General features: G+C 39.2%; 1 protein-coding gene across 2 annotated transcripts in view; it reads left to right on the plus strand.

Annotated features, from left to right (window-relative positions):
* The window catches only part of NCKIPSD (NCK interacting protein with SH3 domain), a 124739-nt gene extending 103908 nt beyond the window's left edge, over nucleotides 1–20831 (plus strand). For both annotated transcript variants that reach the window (XM_060688316.2, XM_087883724.1), the window contains exons 9-13: nucleotides 6551–6631; nucleotides 8477–8605; nucleotides 12947–13039; nucleotides 16285–16457; nucleotides 19061–20831. In XM_060688316.2, coding sequence (XP_060544299.2) covers nucleotides 6551–6631; nucleotides 8477–8605; nucleotides 12947–13039; nucleotides 16285–16457; nucleotides 19061–19264 — 680 coding nt within the window. In that variant the 3' untranslated portion in view covers nucleotides 19265–20831. The remainder of the gene's footprint in view (nucleotides 1–6550; nucleotides 6632–8476; nucleotides 8606–12946; nucleotides 13040–16284; nucleotides 16458–19060) is intronic.
* The last annotated feature ends 210 nt before the right edge of the window (nucleotides 20832–21041 follow it).

The raw sequence follows: 21041 nt of genomic DNA on the forward strand, positions 1-21041 counted from the left end.
GAAAGCAAGAACCATCATTGGCACTTGATAGAGAGATCATAGCTAACCAGCACTTGAAGAAACTTTCATATAACATTGGTGAACATTTATTGGCTGTTAACAAAAAACATGGAAAATTTGTTTTGTTAATACATTGGCTCCAGCATCAACAGGTATCAGCAGAAGCTAAGCATGCTCCACTCTACATAGTACTTAAATAGGAAAGCCCTTGGAACTCAACGGTTGGTGGATACATGACAAGGTTGGAAGAAGACAGGGACAAGCCACTTCATAGGATTGCCAAGAAAACTTTATGCATGGAGTTGCCAACATTGTCTTATTGTCAGGACAAAAAAAAAAGCACTCAACCTTATAATTAGATACAGTATGTTACCTTTATTTTAAATGACATATAACTAAAAAAAATCTGATTTAGTAGGAACAACACTTCTATCTAGGATTTAAATAGATCAACAAACATGATCAACTGCTTTAGTATATTTTCCTTTTAAGAAAAAGCTTTAAGATGAAAAATTTCTAAGAGAATATGTTAGAGTGCATTTGCCCTAAATATCAGAGAGAGTTCATAAGACACTAAAATGGTCTTTCTCCATTGCAATCAGAAAAAATAAGATAGAAACGGAGGCTGAGCTAAAGAACATTTTACATTTGATCAATACCCTGCTGTCAGTCAGTCTATCTGGGTCTGAATCTGACCATCAAAACTGTTCTTCCCTACAACCAGCGGGCAACCTTAACAAAATGAAAAGGGAAATCCTGAATAAGTGTCAAAGTCATGTTGGAAATCATTAGTAGGGATATGCAGTGCATCCTGCTCAAAGACATACAGGTGCTTTTGGGGTATAGATACGAATGTAGGACCTTCCTACAATTGTTTAAAATAGCCATACCTTCCTCTGTGGGAAGATTTGTTTGGTTGAAGAATTCTCAGCCAAATGTGATGCATCCTTTGAATACGAAATTCTATGCAGCTGTAATAACCACCTTTACACATAACTATGCAATTGCTGTAGGATACATTCTGATCCAAGTACTGGATATGAAACTTTTTATGCCTGTTCTTTTGAGATTTGGCTGTGTACACATACTCACTCGCTAGCTTTCTTTTTATCATAGGAGTTTATTGATTGCCTGCCATGTCAGAAGACCAAAATATTTCTACATTTGTTTGTAGAACTTTTGGGAGGCTATTTCTCTCTGCAGCTTGGTAGTGGAGATTAAAAATGATGCTGACACTTTATGTTAGCAGGATGTTTGCCTCTGCTATAAGAGGGGTGTTGGCATGCTGCCATCTAAACAGCAGGATTCAGTTCCGTTCCTCACTAATGTCAGTCTGTTACATTCTGCTATATTCAGTCATTTCCTCTAAGAAATTCCTGCTGTCATTCATTCAGTGTTCATATTCTTTTATCATTGTATTTGTTGCCAGCCAGATGAGTAGGGAGTCTCATTGTGTCTTTATCTTCACCCTTTACCGCTCTTTCCAAGTCCACTTGCATATCCAGTTAAACTCACACAAAAATATGCATGTTGTGTTGTTTTTTCCATTTGTGTTGTCTCTTGATACTTCCTTGTTGGTAGGACTTTCCATCTATTTGGTGTCAGACTCTGGCTTTGTGGTTGGTATTTCTTTCCTAAATGGCATGAACTTAGAGCAGCACTGTAAGCACCTCCACCTTCTTACTATTGCTACTACTCTTACACTTAATTCCACTTTTCAATATCCAACAAGTCAAGTCTATCACCAGAGGGGCACTTGAGGTTAGAATAGGAACCGTGTACATGTCCAGCTAATGAGGTATCAATTTCAGAAAAATGTGTCTTATCTGCTTGCTCCTTGCCATGTTTTCTAACCAAAGCTTGTCTTTTTCATGGCTAAGAGTTACATCTATCTTGCATGCATGTCACTGCTAATGTGTTAGAGACTCTTCATTGATTGACATATACTCTTTGTTGGCCAAACTATCATGCCTTTTTCATTGATGTTCAAATGGCAGTTTATTTAAAATAACAATTGGCAAAGGAGGACACTAAAGTAATGAATAAGCAGCAAAAGATGGTGTGCACTTTGCACTGCTTTCATTCCTTTCTGAGCGCTATTTTGTAACTCAGCGCTTGGATGATATTTTTTCCCTGTTGCTGTCAAAGAACTGTAAACAGGATTTCTCATGAAAAATGACTTTGCATGGTATAGTGATGGAAGCTTATTTTGGGGCTAGCAACTTGGGAATTGAGGCTGATCCATCTTCTGATAGATTGCAGAGTATCTAATCCTTTTTTGTGGCTGGCAGAGATCAGGGTAATCCTTGCTGACTCTCAAGCAACTCAGATTGGTGCCAAGCCTGCAGTAGCTCTTCCATAGCGTCCCAATTTTAGCTTCCCAATTTTAAAGAGAAACATAGGATGCTAAAACACTAGATTCTAAATAAGTTTGATGAAATAATACAACACCACCGCTGACACTGGCATTATGGCTGCTGCCCGGTTTTTCTTTGTGAGTTAATTTGTCCCACAGTGTTTCTTTGCTGTCACACATCTGGCTGTAGTGCTTTAAGTATCCTTCTGGAAAGCTTTCTATAAGATACAGCAAGGCCCAGTTAACTAGAACAGTTGTAATCTGGTCTCTACATCAACAGGCCCAAGTTACACACAGAGCTTTAAGGTTAATCTTGCTTTGTTGAACATCACCTTTCCCCCTCTTTGCGGCTTTCTTTTGCAGTATTTAAAGTAAAATAAGATGTACCTTAATGTCAACTTCAGAAAATGTTGATGTTGACCCAAAACTGTAGGGAAAGCATTTTTTCAGACACTTCTGAAAACTGGCTTACTATGTATGTGTTGCCATCGGCTGCAGAGTCCCGTGGTGATTTGCAATATTATAACTTCAGAGGGGAATACAGTTGATTGTTGTTTTCTCCCTAAAATTGTTTGTAACCCACTCTTTTTTTTTTTTAATACACCTGTGGTGCAACAATGGCCTTTTTTGTAGAATGGTTTGCTTGGGACACTCTATTTCCTTTAGTTGAAGTAACTAAAACAAATCTTGTAATTTCATATCTGCTTGATTTATCTGCTGTCTTTATCTTTTGAAGTTCTAGTGATTTGCTGTAATTCTTGCAGATCTTTAATTATTCCTGGTCTTTCCCTCTTCAGCAAGTAACAGCTACTGGCCTTTGTAAAATAGTAGCAAAATATAATGATATATTTTATACTTGAATTGCCTTACACTGGAAGCAGTAAGCTTGAAGCTCTACATTGGAGAAGATTAGCCTTTTTCTAGCATGGGATATTTGTTCATAGAGGCCTGGCTTGTTCCAAACAAAGCATGAACTCCATAGGTTAAAAATCCTGGCAGTGTTTTGTTAACTGCCCAAAGGCTCCTACATTCATTCCTCTGCCAGGAGAGTAATTGAGTAGAATTCAAAGTTACTCCTGGTTTTTCATCTCTACAGGTAATTTGCCTGTAGAGATGAACATAAGGTGAAGGACTCAAAGAAGATGTCAGGAAGAACCAGATGTGGTCTGTCAGCTGCCAGTTGTCATCCATTCTCTTTGAAAAACAGTTACAGCTGCTACAGTGATACGTCTGTAGGTCTAAAGCTGGAAAACAAATTCAGCACAAAGGGGGGGGGGAGAATGATGCAGTCTTCCAGAAAGTTGGTTGCCAGTTTCATCTAGTGGTTAAGGCACCAGGCTAGAAACCAGGAGGCAGTGAGTTCTAGTCCAACTTTAGGCTTAAAAGCAGGCGGGGTGACTTTGGGCCAATCCTTCTCTCAGCCTGTGAGTCACAATTAAAAAACGGTTTGCATACCTTGTGCTGAGTGGGTGAATGATATGCAGTGATTTTCAAGCTTGGCAACTTCAAAATGTGTGGACTTCAACATCCAGAGTTCCCAAGGCAACATGCTGGCTGGGGTGTTCTGGGAATTGGTCCACACATCCTAAAATTGTCTAGCTTGAAAAATGCTGCTATAGAACATGTTTCCTTATTCTGCTTTATATAAAAGCACAGGGAACGCATCCAAAGCATGGACCTCTTTGCCCTCTTTTCACATTTTCAAGAAACGTAAGTCAATCCTGCAAATCCTGATTCAATCTATCAGAATCAAGCTGGAATGGAGCTTGGAGGTCTTCTAGTCCAACCTGCTAGAACCTCCTGCTCAAGCAGGAGACCCTATACCCGTGATGGCAAACCTATGGCACATGAGCCAGAGGTGGCACGCAGAGCCCTCTCTGTGGGCATGTGTGCCATTGCCACCTGCTCTTAATCTTCGCGGGCACCAGAGTGCTGGAAAACGGCCTGAAAATGCCCCAAAAATGCCCAAAAAACCATTTTCCAGGCTGTTTTCCGGACTGTTTTTTGAACCATTTTCAGGCCATTTTGGGGGGCATTTTTCTGGCCAAAAATGGCCTGAAAACGGTCCAAAAAATGGCCAAAACCAGCCAAAAAACAGGCATGCACGTGCCAGCCAGCTGGTCTTCAGGTTTCTGGTACTCCAGCGCACACCCATGCACAGGCATGCACGTGTGTTCCGGTTTGGGCACTTGGTGCCGAAAAGTTCATCATCACTGCCCTATACCATTTCAGACAGGTGACTGTCCAGTCTTTTCTTTAAAACTTCCAATGAAGAAACACCTATAACTTCTGACAACAGCTGTTCCACTGGTTAATTGTTCTCACTGTTAGGAAGTTTCTCCTTAATTTCCGGTTGCTTCTCTCCTTGATTTATTTCCATCCATTGTTCCTTGTCTTGCCTTGTCTGGAATACTGCTATCATGTCACCCCTAGTCCTTCCTTTGTCTAGACCAATTCATGCAGCCGTTCTTGATACGTTTTTGTGTCCTTTAATTATCTCAGTTGTTCTTCTTTGCATTTTTCCCAAAGTCCAATTAATTTCCAATTAATATATGCTTGTGTGACTGGTAGTGCCAACTGATGGAGAGTGATAGTCATGCCATCTCAGAGTGAAATAAAATCCACACAGTGGATAGGAAAGGAACAAATTTATTCTAGTACCAAATAAATTTATGCTAGCCGTCTTGCAGATTGGATAACCTAAGCATCAGTCCTCTTTTAAATGACTTCCATTGGATTATTTATTATTGCATATAATACCACAACTTTGTACATTTCTGCATGGCTTGATGATCTATTATAAATAGGACAAAGTGTGTTTCGTGCTGGCCATGTGCCTCTTATGCAGCATTTCTCACATAAACCCCTGTTGGAACATGCCAACTAATTAAGATTCAGGAAAGGCAGCGGCTGGGATTCTGTGGAGCATTCATGTATAGACGCTGCAAGTGAAAATTATGCTGCAGTAGGAGACTCTGGGACAGGTTGATGCATGAGATCCGTATGTGCTTTGGAAGGGAAGCAAAACTGCACACCTGGAATGTTACTGAATCTCAGAAGGTTTCCACTCACATTTGCTTAGACTGGTCTTTCCTAGAGAAAATCTTTCCCTTGTTTTAGGGAAGGCATTTAAGTTACAGCTAGAGGATACGTTTGTATTATATTAAATGTACTTTATATGGAGATCTATTTTAAACTTTTATTTATTTTTAAATATTGTGCTTTTCTTCCTGTTGGAAGTTAAGTTTGAAAATAGGCAACAACAGTCCATGTCCTACAACAACAGTCCATGTTAGTGGGCACTAACATGGGGGGGGGGTTGTCAGAAGGAGTGAAATAAAACCCCATAACCTATGCTCAGAATCGCCTCTTAAAGGGCCAGGTGTTCACCTGGTGCCATAAAACATACTCTCCCCAGGAGTGCAGTCTAGAGCATTAACTTCCCCCACCTATCCTATCTTATTTTATAATGGGATTGTGCATCAATTCATAAGGGTTTAAGCTTTAAGATATACCTGGAAACATAATTTCTGCCCAGCCAACAAGTAGCTAAGAAGTTAATTATTCTGTATTTGCAGAATATGACCTAGTTGCTTAGTCATGTCATAAATCTGTCTACTTATTTTACAGATTAACCAACCTTGTCAGTTTTTGGATTTTCAGATTTTCTGAAAACAGAAATATGCCATCTGAATGAGTGTCAGAAAAAGACACACAATAATTGGTTTTATTATAGCATAAGCTAGTGTCAAGCCCTCAGAAACGTTGCTAGTTCCTAGAATGAGTAGTGTTTCCTAATATATCAGAAGTGAGCTACACCTGTGGTTCAACAAGCAGAGTAAATGTCTTTGAAGCTTCAACCAAATTAGGAGCTTCAACCAAATTAGGAAAAGATGATGTACACTAACTTTAAAATGATACTTGTTGTAGAACATTTACACTCAAGGCTTCTTTGTGGTTGTTGAGGGCTAGTATACACTATCTCCTCATACTAAGATATGTACTAATCTAAAATGTCCGTATGTGGTTTGGTTTTTTAATGGGTTTGTTACATATACTTTTCAGTTGTGGCTGTACAGATGTCCAGCAGAGAAGATAATTCTGTACAGAAAAATATGGTGAATTCTGAGACTATAAATGCATGATACTCTGCCATGGCAATATTGTTAGAGCTAATGATTTTTTCCCCCCTAGACCATCAGAAGATGTGTTACTCTGCACTGGTGCTGACGATGATATTTTGTATGGGAGAACCTCTACCATACCATCACTATGGTGAGAATGATTTTGAACATAGGGAGAACTAGATGGCAAGCAGCCACTTAATAGGACTGAATTTATGTACTTCTAGATCCCTCTTACTCTTAATTCTCTTGTATTTCCAGATCTCTTAACTAATTGGGAAAGTACCCAAAGTACTTTTTACTAATTACTAATTAACAGAATCTGTCCTTAACAGAAAGCATGCAAATTTGTGATAGCAATTAGTTAACTGGTAGGCTTCAGGGATTCTAGAACAAGCCATAGACTAGATCCCAATGTTCTTCAAACTTTTTGCATTGGATGTCAAATATATGTTATTTTTAATCTATCAACATAATAAACATATTGATTTACAACATCAAGAAAATCTAGGCTATCAAGCAGCGCAGAAGAACTTTAAACAAAATAAATGTCTAATGTTCTATTAGAACTAAAAGGTTTTTTTTTTTTACTGTATTGAATAGATATAAAAAGACCCTGGTAGATTTGGGGGAGACTTTAGAAAGAGCAAAGGGTAGCTTATAGTGTAGTAGGGCAACTTGCTAAAAGAAATAAGAGGGTTTTGGTTTTTTTTAAAGGCCAAACTAGAAACTGATGCAATATCTGGATTGCATTTCTTTTTGTTTTTTCATCCAACAAGTAAAAAGCAATAAATCACCAATTTATCTTCCAAGCACTGATTCAGATAACCCTGTTTCTTCAAACTATTGTTTGTCTAGGAGAATAGATACCAGGTTTAGGGCAACAGGAAAGTATTAAAGAAGATCTCAGTTGCCTTGGAATTTTGGGAGCAACATGTGCCAAGCTGGACAATATAAGAGAGCAAACAAAGACCTCTGATTTTATTGACTTTGCTGCATCATCTTGGTGTGATCCTACAATTGTTTTTGTAAAGATCAGCTTATTCCCATAAACTATAGAGCTTTCATAATAGATATAGCAAACAAAGATGGGTCGCTAATGTTTAGGCTTAATTGTAACTAGACAAACTATTGTGGGACAGGTAAATAAGTCCAAATGTGTTTGTGATGTCGTAGGTAAAGGGAGTTATCCCTGGCATAGAGATAGCTTTCAAGAAGTCTGTTCCTTGGTGGTGAAGGGTTTGTTTTTGGAGTGGGGGTCTTAGCTGAATCTTCAGTAACAAGATTAGAATATGGCCTTCAGGCAGACCAGTGGGAAAACTCACTTAGCCTTCAATCTCCCCAAATCCTTTTCCTCTCAAACTGAAAAACCAGATACTGGGAATTGCAACTGTGCATGGGGGATACAAGAAAAGCAATAGTGGTATCTGTTTAATCTTCTCTCTAGAGCAGCATTCCCCAACCTTTCCGGGATGGCGGCCTGGGGAGGGGGGGAGGATGGTTTTGTGTGAGGGGCAGGCACACACACAGCTTCATTTGTGTGAGTGGTGAGTATGCATGCCTGCTGCTTGTGCAAGTGGGGCTGTGAGTGCTGGTGCCTGCCACTTGCATGACTGGGGTTGCGCACGCATGGCGGTCTACCGCTTGTACAAGTGGGGTTACGCACATAAGCCAGCCCATCACTCACTCGGCCCAGTTGTGAATAGACCATGACCTGTAGTGGACCCTGGCCCACAGGTTGAGGACCCCTGCTCTAGAGCATATCATTCTCCACTCCAAACTATGCTCTCCCCACCCGCTACTTTAGAAATCTTCCTGAGTTCATGGTATAGGTCTACAAATAAAGTGGAATTTCTCTCCTACATATCTCACCACCTTAATCAAGTGCCAACTAGCTTCAAGTTTGGCTGGTTTTAACCAGTAACCCATGTCATGTTAGAGTTAATCCTTTCCGTGTAAAAATGCAATGTCTCTGTCCTTTATTTTTTTTCCACAGAGCATCTCAATTCCCAATTTATTCAGTTCCTATTACATGTGATTGAAGATGGATTGCCCTCAGATAGTACAGACCAGCTGCCTGATCTGTTCATTAATGTTCTTCTGGCTTTTAATCTTCATATTCCAGGTCAGTGCTGGAGGTTTTTCCCAACTGAGATTATATTGGGGTTTCAATTAATGTAGAACTTCTTTTCATTTTCTTATGCTAACTTGAAAACAGCCTCAATTTGCACATGTTGTAGAATAAAGTATATTCTATGCCTCAGAATTCTGAAAGTAAGAGGGCAAATATTCTTAAGGAAGGCTAATATTTTCTCCTGAATTTACCAGCCAATCCTTAAACAGCTAACTTTGATATGGCAGCACAGTGCCCCAAGAACATCTGATAAATTGTTCCAATGTTGAGCAAGGTTGTGATTGTTTCCTAAAAGACCCCCTCCCATGTAATCCTATTTCTACAAAGGTAAAACTGCACCTCTGTAATGCTATTGAAACAATAGCTGTGACTTCAGGAAGACCCTCAAGTTGCATGCTAGACTTGAAGGGGGAATCCAGTGGTGGGATTCACCGGTTGTAACAATTGGTTCGCTGTGTGCGCACGCTTCCGCACATGCTCAATACAATAAAAAATTACCTTCTACTGAATTCAGAGTGAGTAAAACACATGAAGCATGGCAATCCGCTCTGCCGCGCCTATCAGCTGGGCTTAAAACAAAAGAAATATAGGAAGGTTATAGCACAGGGGCGGATGGGCGGGCTCTGCTTCTGTCGGAAAAAACTGGTTCTCTCTCAGCTGATCGTCGGAGCCACTGGTACGCCTGAACCGGCTGAATCCCATTCCTGGGGGAATCCCCACACCATCCAAGACAAAAAGTGAAAAAATCCCAGATCCAAGGGGTCCAAACAGCCACAGTACTCAGTCTTGACAGGATTGAGCCCGAGTCTGTTCCTTCCCCCAACTCAGACTCAAACAAAGTCCACACAGTATTGTTGCCATCCTCTCCTATTCCCAAATATCTCTTTTCTACCAAAGATAAATATTTTTATCCAGAGACATAAAATTGTTTCTTAAGGGAATTTCTCATTAAAATTTTCTCCTCATGCAAAGGATGTACATATATAGCTTACCTCAGGCTTCAGAATTAAAACAAAATTTATGGAGTAAAAGGAGCCCAAGAAGCACACTGCCTTTAATCCTGGCATTTGATTACATAACTCTCATAACTAGGGAGCTGCATTCCTCATGACTTCTCCTGCATCTGTTAAAAGTCTATGGCAGCCACCGCATCCTACAGTTAACTATATTGTAAATTAAGAACCATATCTTTAGTTTGAATCTCTCCAACACTCATGAAATAAATTTATATTCTAATATTTTGAGGGCAGGGTGAAGAAGCATTTTCTATTTTAATTGCACACATGATTATTTATAAGCCTCATGTCACCTCTTAATTAGCCTTTTGACAGGCTATCGTGTACTACTGTAACCTCATTAATGTATTACAGTGCATTCATTTCATTCTCAACCCGTAGGAATGATTCATCTTGAATCAGATGTCTCCTTGCTTCTGCTGCTTTCCCCTGTGACTAAAGCACGCGTGGAAGAGTGTGGGTCCCATAATCATTCATTTTGCAGCTAGAAATTCAAGAGTTGTAATAGCGAGATAAGATTTCAGCTTTGCTTATAACGGGACCGCCTTCCATTTTATAATACCACTTCACAGTCCTGCTGGTGTGTAAAAAGCCTGGGTTGCATGGGTTAAAACTTCAGTAACCCTCTGCTTTAAAGGAGAGAGCACTTCACAGGACTCTTGTCAGTGTAATTCTGCAGTTAACCAGGCATCTTCCTCCTTTTAGCGAGTGGCAGATTTTCTGCTTATCCCTTGCTGTGCCCTGTGAATCTCATTAACTGTAGAAGCATTGGAGTCTCTTTTACAAAGATACTCTATTGGATAGTACTTTCTACTGGAATGCCTGCTCTTTCATATTCTGGCCAGGCTGAAAATCTTTTGGGAGGCAGCTTAATTTATCCTGGCTGGTAGTGATTGCAAGCTTTAAAAAAAACAAAATAAAGCAAGACACACAATACGCTGTGATGTCGTCTTGCCTCTTAATCCCAAGCAATTTGGCAAGTTCTTATACTGTAACATGGTAGCTGTCATGTCTTAATTGCTTAATGCATTTATAAATGATGCCATCCCACATTGCATCATTTTGATGGAGGAAGGAATAAAAAAGAACACTTATTATAATCAGCAGCTTGTCATATAGATAAGGAAAAACATTCATTAGTATTTGGATAGTGATGTAGGTTTTTTTTTTTCCTGAGACACAGAATTAATCATGTGACCTGCTCAAGTCCACTTTCTTTGCCTACCTTCATTATGTGCCTTAATTAGAAATTAGCCAATCACATCTGCAGGACTACCCAGCTTTGGGAAATATTCTTTTCTGTTTGGGATACAGTAGAAAACCAAGATGTATGACATAATAACATAGATTCCAGAGAGAAAAGCAATACCAGTTGGTCACCACTGTGGGGCATTGGTTGAGCTCGTACTAGATACTACTTCATACCAGCTGCAATAAAAAAGAGTAGGTGAGCTTAGTTTTTAAAAATATTTGTGGGAATAACTTTGACTCTTTCATTAATTAGATGCCATTTGCTGATTGGAAAGTTTGAGAAAGTTCAGCTTATTTGTCATAATATGTGTTAAGTCTTCGAGTACAATTCCATAACATAAGCCAATCTTTGCCAAAACAGCATTTTTAAAGGATATATTAGTGCAAAATTCCCATAATTTCTAAATAGACTGTAGCATATTCAGATTGGACAAGTGTGGAGTAAGTCCTGATCAACATTGTACAACCAGCCTGTTCTGAAATTAAAACAGTAATGAAACCCAAGTACTTTGCATTAATTTATCAAAGCTTCTGTAGTTTAGATTTCTGTGCTTTGTTCTATGACTCTTAAAATGAGAGTTAGGGTTTATTTTTTATTTATTTATTATAAAATTTATTTTATAATATTATATTTCATCTCATTTCCAACTTTACCTACTTCTGTTTTTTTTGAGAATGAATAATGCTCAGGTTCTATGTATCAATAAACAAAATCAGTATGGAATCAATAATGACAAAAATGCACATTTTAAAAGTAGCGCTGATTATTGTACAAATAAAGAGTAGGTGCAGTTATGTGTTCCAGGCTGATAAAAGATTCAGGAGGAAGTTCCATAAAGAGATATCTGCAAACATAGTCATAATTATGTTGGTTGTTTTTTAAAGAACCATATACAGTACAGTCCACTTGGGAGGTGACCGAAGCATGAACAACCAACTGATCCAAGAAAGAGTGCAATTGGTACACAACACAAAGTACTATAAAGGACCCCTGGCCATGGCTGCCATCTGCTCTTCAAACAGGAGTCAAGAAGGAACTCCAAAATGTGTAACAGTTCTGTTTGGAATAATGCAACCCCATCCAGAACTAAAGATGGAAAATCATTGATCCAGGAGACCCTAACCCCCAAAACACTTCACCTTCCTGTTAGGGTTGAAATGAAGCCTGTTCTTCTCATTCACAACTTCCAAGCTCTGAAACAGACACTCAGCAGCATCTCTTGGCTGGCCAGGGATGGACATACATAGCTGAGTATCATTGGCCTATTGGTGATATTTCACTCAATGTTGTTGAATGACTTCACCTGGTGACTTCATGTAGACATTAAATAAGAATGAGGAGAACATCAAGTCATGAAGCATCGCACACAAGATGATTTTTAGGGGCAGATCTTGGAGGAAAGAGGAGAACTAGCATAATTCCGTGTTCCCAAATCCTACCCCCCCCATCCTGAGTCAGTCCACAATTATACCATGGTTCATGATGGGAAATCATGATAGGAGATCAAAGAGAGCAAGAATGAATGTGTCAACACTGAAGCTGACCTGACCAAGGCCACTACTCCCATTCTGCTCCCTTCAGACGTCATCTACAAGTACAAATAATGAGTTTCAGTTCTACCTTACTGGAAAGAGTCCGGGTAATTTGAAACAGAGCCTTCTGAAGCTACAAGGCAATCAATCACCTTTTCTAAAAAGGAATGGTTATAAACAGGGTGCAAATTGTCCAAAATGGTTGACTCTAGGAATGGCCTCTTGAGGACAGAGCAGACTGCTGACTCCTTAAGGGATAGCAAAACTGATCCTTTTCAAAGATTAGTTGGTAGATCTCAAAGACCGCCAACTAAACCAAATCACAGGTCTTATCAGGCACCAGGCCACCTTGGCTATCCTGGAGTGATAAGGATCTGATATTGAGATGACCCAAGAAACCTGTCCACTTCCTTCAGAATAACAACCTTAGGCTCAAACTCAGCCCAGGATGTGCTTCAGTCAACAGATGGGATCTGAAGTAATGAAGACATACGGGTAGATATCTCTAATAAACCCTCTTCTTGTTTCTTAGTTCCAGAGCATAATGTGATCATGGTTACTGTGAAGAAGCACTCTAACATCAAAATATTTACAGAGAAGCTGCTACTGCTTCTGAATCGTGGAGGTGAGGTCTCTTGCTGTTTTATTATTTATCCAATTTGAGACAGAACTAATGGGAGAGTTGATCTAGGAAACCAGAAGCAGAGAAAGATTGGTAAACAGCTTCTCAATTCCAGGAGGTTTCTGCTTTTTAAAAGGTCTGGGTTAGGAAAACGTGTCCAGCATCTGCATTCGAGACATTGACCTGCTGAAATGCTGGCTTGGTTTCCATTCAAATGGCCTGCTATTAAACGGCTTCCTAAATCGTTTGTCCGTGTAGAGTCCAACCCAGCAACACTGGGATCATGGTTCCTAATATAACCAAAAAGAGGACCATCTTGTCTTCATGAACATCCATCCCTAATAGTTGTGAAAATCAGCCACATTCTGCTTTCTTCCTTCATAAGTTTTATCAGACAAGTTTGGTCATTGACTTCCAATGAAGATAATGCTCCACACCCAGTGAAATTTCCCAGTCCAGGATATGAGCAGGAGGATAGCTTAATTTATTTCCCTATATCTGCTTTGTATGCCACAAGAAGGCTACAGTCTTAGAGAATCCTTTTCTCCCCCCACCCCAAAAAATCTTCCTCTTCCATCTTTCAATTAGTTTAACCATGGATTACTTTTTCCAGCAGTGAGCCCCTGTGTTAAATCTCCTGAATCTACAGAGCCTATAGAAAAGCACTTTGTTTAAAATCTGGAAAGCCTTATTTCTAGACAGCCTAATACCATTGTATCCATGCGTTCCTCACAAAGCTTTGTGCAGTTTAATGCCTTTAGGAGCAGAAAGGTTATATTTGTTTGTGTGCGAAGAGATAAGTGTGTATTCGTTTTGAAACAAAAGAAAAATTATTTTGTTTGAAGATTAATAGGTTCTTTTATTTCTGGTTTAAGTTTTTTTTCCCCCCCATATTAAAATTGTGTTCTTTTCATATTGCCAGCCAGGAGCTGGTTTTAGTTTTATATTACTCAATAGAGTTTTAACTTATTCCATTGCCAAAATGTCCATTCTTTGAAGAATCCACTGAATATTGAGTAGCAAATTAAAATTTTCTATAGAAGCCTCTTTAGAGATATGTGCTGCTTCCCCAGTAGAAAAGAATTCGTGTTTTTTAACATCATGGAATATATACATTGGTTTCATACCGTATTTCTTCATATAGAAAGCAAAAAAACTATTTTTGAAAAACAATTCCTAGTCAAATAAAATGTTACAGCTGTTCATATATTAAAACATACACTGGTTTACTGCAGTCAAGGGCCAGGTAGCCAGTTTTTGCCCATTTACACATCTTAGTAGTCCACTTGCACCAGTCTACAAGTTCAAATCTCACCAGGCTCAAGGTTGACTCAACCTTCCATCCTTTCTAAGGTAGGTAAAATGAGGACCCAGATTGTGGGGGTAATAAGCTGACTTTGTATAAAAATATACAAAAGTATGAAGGCTATTGCTTAACGCATTGTAAGCCACCCTGAGTCTCCGGAGAAGGGCAGCATATAAATTAAATAAAAAAAAATATATTGTTCAATGAAATTTTGACATTAGATTTCAGTGGCCAAAATTACACCAAACCAGTACTGTGGATTTCCATCATTTTAGGTAGGGAAAAAAAAGATACCATAGTTCTAAAGCAGGTTCTGTGAAACACCCAAGCACCCTACATGATTATCATACTCTAGAACTGACATTGAAAACTCAGGGCATCTCCGGTTTATACTTCAAATGGAAAAGGGAACCGAGGAGAAAAGTGTTTCAGAAGTGTGAATTAAAGGACAGGTTTGAGGGGAAGCTCAGGGCCCTGGCTGTAGAAAATTATGTATCAGAGAGAGTTAATAGTAACTCTCTTAATAAATTAATATTAACTATATTAATGAATATAGTTTTAGTGACAGGGAAGGCAAGGATTGACAGCCTATAAATACGTCGTATTACTATAAGTTTGAATTAAGGGATCCCATGACCTATTTAAAATTATTTAAAAGAAATTATTTCAAGTGTGTATACTTTAGAATCAGGGTTGATTCCTGGTGACTCCCTGGACAAGGCCTTGGCAAGATTTCAAAGATGATTTGCCATTGCCACCTTCTTAGGGCTGAGAGAGAGTGACTGGCCCAAGGTGACTTCATGCCTATCATGGGTCTAGAATTCACAGTCTCCCAGTTTTCTATCCTGATGGCTTAAGCACTAAACTGGCTCTTCAATTCTTCGCCTAAGTGTATACAAAGCATTCGTGCTGTTCTGTACCTTCTCCACATCTCACCAAGTCATGTTACCAAAGACCTATATAAAGAAATAAGAGAAGAAAGCCAAATAATTTTGAAATCAAGAAAGGCTTTGATAGTGACACAAAACCGGTAGATCCTTTAGAGACAATCTTGAATTAATTGGATTATGGTTTAATTTTGAAGAAAAAGAAAATACAAATTATAAAAGGATTTCCATGTCTGCCTATGAAAACAAAACCCTATGAAAACAAAACCAGGAAAAATGAAAACCCTGGGCTTATTCTCACTGCACTTGTATTCTGCCCCTGATCTATGTGCTAGGAAGTATAGGAAGCAAAGGCAGGTTTCATAGCCCAAAATTTGATTCTCCAACCACATCAAACGATAGTTTATTTACTTTACTTATTAAATATGTATTAAATTTATTTATTGTTCATATTATAGCTTAATACAAGCAGCAAAGAGAACACCAAATACATTTTCTTTAGTTGCTCCAAAACTTAGCCCTACAAACAACAAAACCCTCCCTTTTCAGGCCACCATTTGGCTATCAGTAAAGACCCCAGAAATTGTCAAAGATCTCAAAGAGATTCTGATGGGAAAAGGAGATGTTGCACAAGAAAAAACTTGAGTAAACGTAGCTTCTTCCACCAGAATATTTTAATATCAGAAGAGTTTCATGAGCCGAAATATTCTCTTTCAGACAATTAACCTGGATAATTAAAAAGCACACAAAATTTTATGCTTTATTGATACATCTGCTGTCATTGTAGCTGGAGTCAGTTCACTCTATCTAATGTTTCCTCTCTGGAATAATTTTCTTTAATAAAGGAACGTAAGCTGTGGCTTGGAAGTATTTGATCTGCCTGCATTGCTCATTCATGCACACACTTCCTTCCAAAATCCTTGCTGGTTTGGTCTGAACAAACGCTACCGTAATGCCTGTACCGTGTTATATGGAGTAAATGACTGCCTTTTACCTAAATGAGAAATGGCAGTGCATGACAAAATATCCCCCTTTCTATCTTTTTTTTTTACCAGATGATCCTGTGTGCATCTTTAAACATCAGCCCCAGCCTCCACATTCTGTGTTGAAATTTCTTCAAGACATCTTTGCTTGCAAGGACACTGCGAGCATCTTCTACCACACAGACATGATGGTAATGATCGACATAATTGTGCGACAGATTTCGGATCTCTCCCCTGGAGAAAAGGTAAAAGCTACAGGAGGAAAGATAGTTCTAGATTTTACTCCTCAAGAGGGGAAACATTACGAGATGAATATTTGAGGCATATATGAACTAGAACGGTAGAAGAAGCTTCTCTCTCTTCTCTGGTCTTATTGCTATAGAACGAGGAAAGGAATCAATGGTCTCCCATATCACTAAACGACAACTCCAGGTCCCCTTGTCAACACAATCAGTGATGAAGAAAAGAGAGGGGGATTGTGGTTTAGGAACATCTGGAGAGCCAGAGGCTCTTCTAAAGCATGTACAATAGTCTCATATTTACAGAGTTGAGTAGATTAATAAGATCTCATTTAGATTTAAATTAAATTAGGTGTCTATGGTAGGTAATAGTCAAGCTACAAATTGCATTAATTATGTACCTAATTACCTAAAGTGACATGCACAGGATTTTGATTCAAATTAAGACCACTTTGCACATGGAGAGGAAGTTTAAATTGCTTGCTCCCGTTCTTGAACTTTTCCCACGCAGCCAAGATAGAGGAATTAAAAAGAACAAGGAGGGGAGACTTCCTTCATTGCCAGTAGAAGATTTTTCTTTTCTCAATGAAAGCATTGTTGGGATACAAGTCATACTTATAAGGAAATTGTTCTTTCTTTTTTTTCTTCCCTTTTCAAAACATTATTTAAAGAAAATGCAAATTTATATAGTAAAGCAACTTTAAGGGAATTTAGCCAATGCTTATATATCGTTTATTTATTTGTTTGTTTGTTTATTTGTTTGTCAAACATGTACAAGATAACAAGTATAGGTATGAACATAAACATAAACAAAGGAAGTAAATACAAATAAGTGGAGGTAGTAAGACAGGGACGGTAGGCATGCTGGTGCGCTTATGCACGCCCCCTTTACGGACCTCTTAAGAAGGGTGTGAGGTCCACGGTAAACAGTTTGAGATTGAAGCTGTGAGGATTTGAAGCTGTAACAATGGAGTCATTGCATTCAGGCATCGACCACTCTTGCTGAAATCGTATTTCCTGCAATCGAGTTTGAAGCGGTTTACCTTGAGTTTGTATCGATTGTTTGCCCGTGTACTATTGTGGTTGTAACTGAAGAAATCGTTGACAGGCAAGACATTGTAGCAGACAATTTTGTGTACTATGCTTAAATCGGACCACAGGGGGGCAATTCCAGATTGTCCAAGCCAAAATTTTAAGCCTGGTGGCATAGGGAAATCTATTGTGAGTAGTAGAGTGGAGTACTCTTCTCGTGAAATACCTCTGAACACTGTTGTACTCAGTTCTTACTTCAGAGTAAAAATCAAGGACGATTGCAATGCCATGTTTAACTTACATGAAATAACCAGTAACATTTTTTTATTTATATCTTGAAATTGCTGCCTACAAACAATTTTACTCTAAGGTTCCATTTTCTGGGTATCAGAAATACCTTTTCTGGTAGAAATGGCATGTAGAAGCACATTATGTTAATACAATAAATTCTGCATTGCCTCCAAAAGCCAATTCAAGATGTCACCACTGAAATATGAAGTCATGATGGATTTAAAGATGGATTAAAGCTCAGAATGCTGCATTTGAAATCACCCAAAATTTTCATAGCACATGCAAAACAAATCTTGAACAGGTACAGATGTGTTTGGTGTACAGTCTCTCCATGGTAGAGAGTGCATCATACATAAAATTATTTGGAATTTTTTTAAAAAAAAATGTGTTTGAAGAATGTACATTCTAACTGACAGATTCAGCTCAAATGTTTTAAAGTCTACATTTCTAATCTAATACATGCAAGCAACTAATTGCTATGTTTTGCGAGTTCACGCTGCAATGATGACAGGAGAATCATGAGGATTGCAGCTGGCCCCAAAAACTGGACTTGGGTGGGAGTGGGGAATTGACTTTGAGCCCACGTATTTTTCCTTCAAAGAGAGAGAAGGACTTGAAAGGGAAATCTTAATATAACTTTTAGATTCCTTTTTTACATACAGCTTAAGTAAGTATTATGAAAAACTATCCAGCCAAACAGCTGGATAAACTACCGTACTTTTCAGAGTATAAGATCCACTCCCCCTCCCCAAAAGAAGGTGGAGATGTTGGTGTGTCTTATACACTGAATACAGGCATTTTTGGCCTCCCAACCCCCCCCCCCCCATGCATCGCGTTTTTGCCCTCCCCAGTCCCCAGGACCACTCTGCAGGCCTCCCAAATCCTCTGCACATCCCATTTTTGCAAAAAATGGGCCCGTTTTTCACAAAAACAGGACGCGCAGAGGGTTTGGGAGGCCTGCAGAATGCTCCTGGGGGCCAGGGAGGGCAAAAACTTTAATTTTGTTTTCCTCTTCAAAATCTTGGTGCGTCTTATACTCCGGTGTGTTTTATAGTCCAAAAAATACGGAACTTTGAGGGAAAAATCCACTTATCTAGAAGAACAGGAAAACAAGAACAGCTCAATAACTCTTTCAAGTCTATTCTAATGGCTTCTGAGGGAGTTCCTGCACTTCACAAGGATTGACTCTTTCCAAAGTATTTTTCTTTCCAAAAGGCTGCCCCCCTCCCTCCACCTCGGTTTCTATTCTTTCTCAATTTTTTCCTCACTGTCTTCTGCTCTTACAGCTGCGGATGGAGTACCTGTCTCTGATGCACGCCATCATGCGGACTACCCCATACCTACAGCATAAGCACCGTTTAACTGACCTGCAGGGGACCTTGCAACGCATCATGGTGGAAGCAGAGGACAGTCAGCAGTGCCAAATGGACAAAATGATAATCCAAGAGATTTATAAAGAGTTTCCAGAGATAGCTCCCGGAGCCAGCTAATTGATCGAAGGAAAGAAATAGTGTGGAATAAAAAATACCTCTTGTGGCTATGTCTTTCTCACCCTTTCCACTAGAGCTCCTGCCTTATTAGACCTGCAGATGAGCCCTGGAGTTTCAAGGGAGTATTAAAAGGAAGTTTCCACATAGATGCCCACCAGTGTGAAGTGCATTAAAAATGGCCTTTCTAGCTCTGTGACTGGGGTTGGGGGAGACCTCACAGATTAGAGGGAGATTTGGCTTTTAGCGCCATCGGCATGATTTGACTGAAAGCAGGAGAATACTATTATTATTATTATCTCCCCGGTGATCTTTGCACTAAAAAAAAAGGCCAAGGGTGATCTAAATAACTTTATGCTGTCCTTAGGATCGCAAAGCAAGAAGTCTCCATCATAATTACTTGTCTCTCCTCACATTTGTTGTCCTGCAGCTAGCTACAAAATGCAGCAGGCCAATGATCTGAACAACATGCTTCTGTAGTTTTGTGTCCACAACATCTAGTGCAAAGTTGCTACAGTGCTAGTGAGGGGGAAATTACTTGCTTCTCCTAACATGCCCAGTGAGTTTTCTGATCCATGTGTACCTATGTGGGTTCAACATGCCAAGCTCCATTCATGACCCCGATCCGAGCAAGCACCCGCTCGTCTTAAATGCTTAATGCAGTTGTGTTTACGTTTGAGTTTCTGGCACGCCAAACAAGGACAAGAAGACTGATTGTCCAGGCACTGCAACAAGAGATCCTTCAAACAGCCTGCTACTTAGACTCCCCGTTAAGGCGTACCCTCTTCGAAAAACACTGCTTCTTTCCTGGTATGTGCTACTATTTTTGCCTGTGGCACTGCACGTATGAGCACTGTGTGTAAGTGGCAACGCACAGTGCGCGATCAGCCTGCGGGTGTTTTTTGCCTTGAGCTTAGTAGTGATTGGTTCTGCCTAGCTTTACCTTGTTTTATGTTCGAAAAGCTACCTGAGCCTGATGTCTGCTACTGCTGCTCTTTAATATGCACAAGTTGGGAGAAGTCCTCTTTATCTAATTCCTCCAGATCTGCTGCAAAGTGGATTATTTGCTCCCTTTCCCATTGAGAGCCTTTGATGGACTGGGGCTGTAATATCTCAATAAACATGCATGCTGCCACAGCTCTTCGTAGTGGGTAAATAAGAGCTTTGCAACCGTTGCTGTAACAGTAGCCTGAATTTAAACTGGAAACATTTGGATAACCTCTATAAATCTAATGGATGCAGAAAGAAATTTGCAACAGTTTCTTAGGACAGGGCATCTATTTGACAACAATGTCCATCTAGGGAGCTTCTGCCATTTTCTGTCTTTCAAGTAGAGAATCGTACATGTGCCATCCAAAATAAACTAACAGCCTATATATATATCTATATATAGGCTGTATATATATATATATATATATATATATATATATATATATATATATATATATATATATATCTCCCTTGTGAATGTTGAAAGGGACTTGTATTTTCATAGAATCAAATTCCTTGTGAATGTTGAAAGGGACTTGTATTTTCATAGAATCAAATAAATGTAGTCCATGGAGAAAAACATTTTCTCGTTCTTGTCTCATTCAAGAGCGTTTCTGTGTTGCAGAGTGTTGTGAGTGCATTATGAATGGCTACATTCCACTACAATGCTACCGTCTGGCTAGCCTAAATGCATCAGCATTGTGGATTTAGACTTTTATCTGAACCTTCAGGTAGCAAGAGAAAAACAGAAGTGCTACTTATTTAGAGGCATGCCATCCCCTTACTCTCC

This window comes from Pantherophis guttatus, chromosome 2 (genome assembly GCF_059756535.1).
Source record: "Pantherophis guttatus breed Tessera chromosome 2, ASM5975653v1, whole genome shotgun sequence".
Classification (NCBI taxonomy): Eukaryota; Metazoa; Chordata; class Lepidosauria; order Squamata; family Colubridae; genus Pantherophis; species Pantherophis guttatus.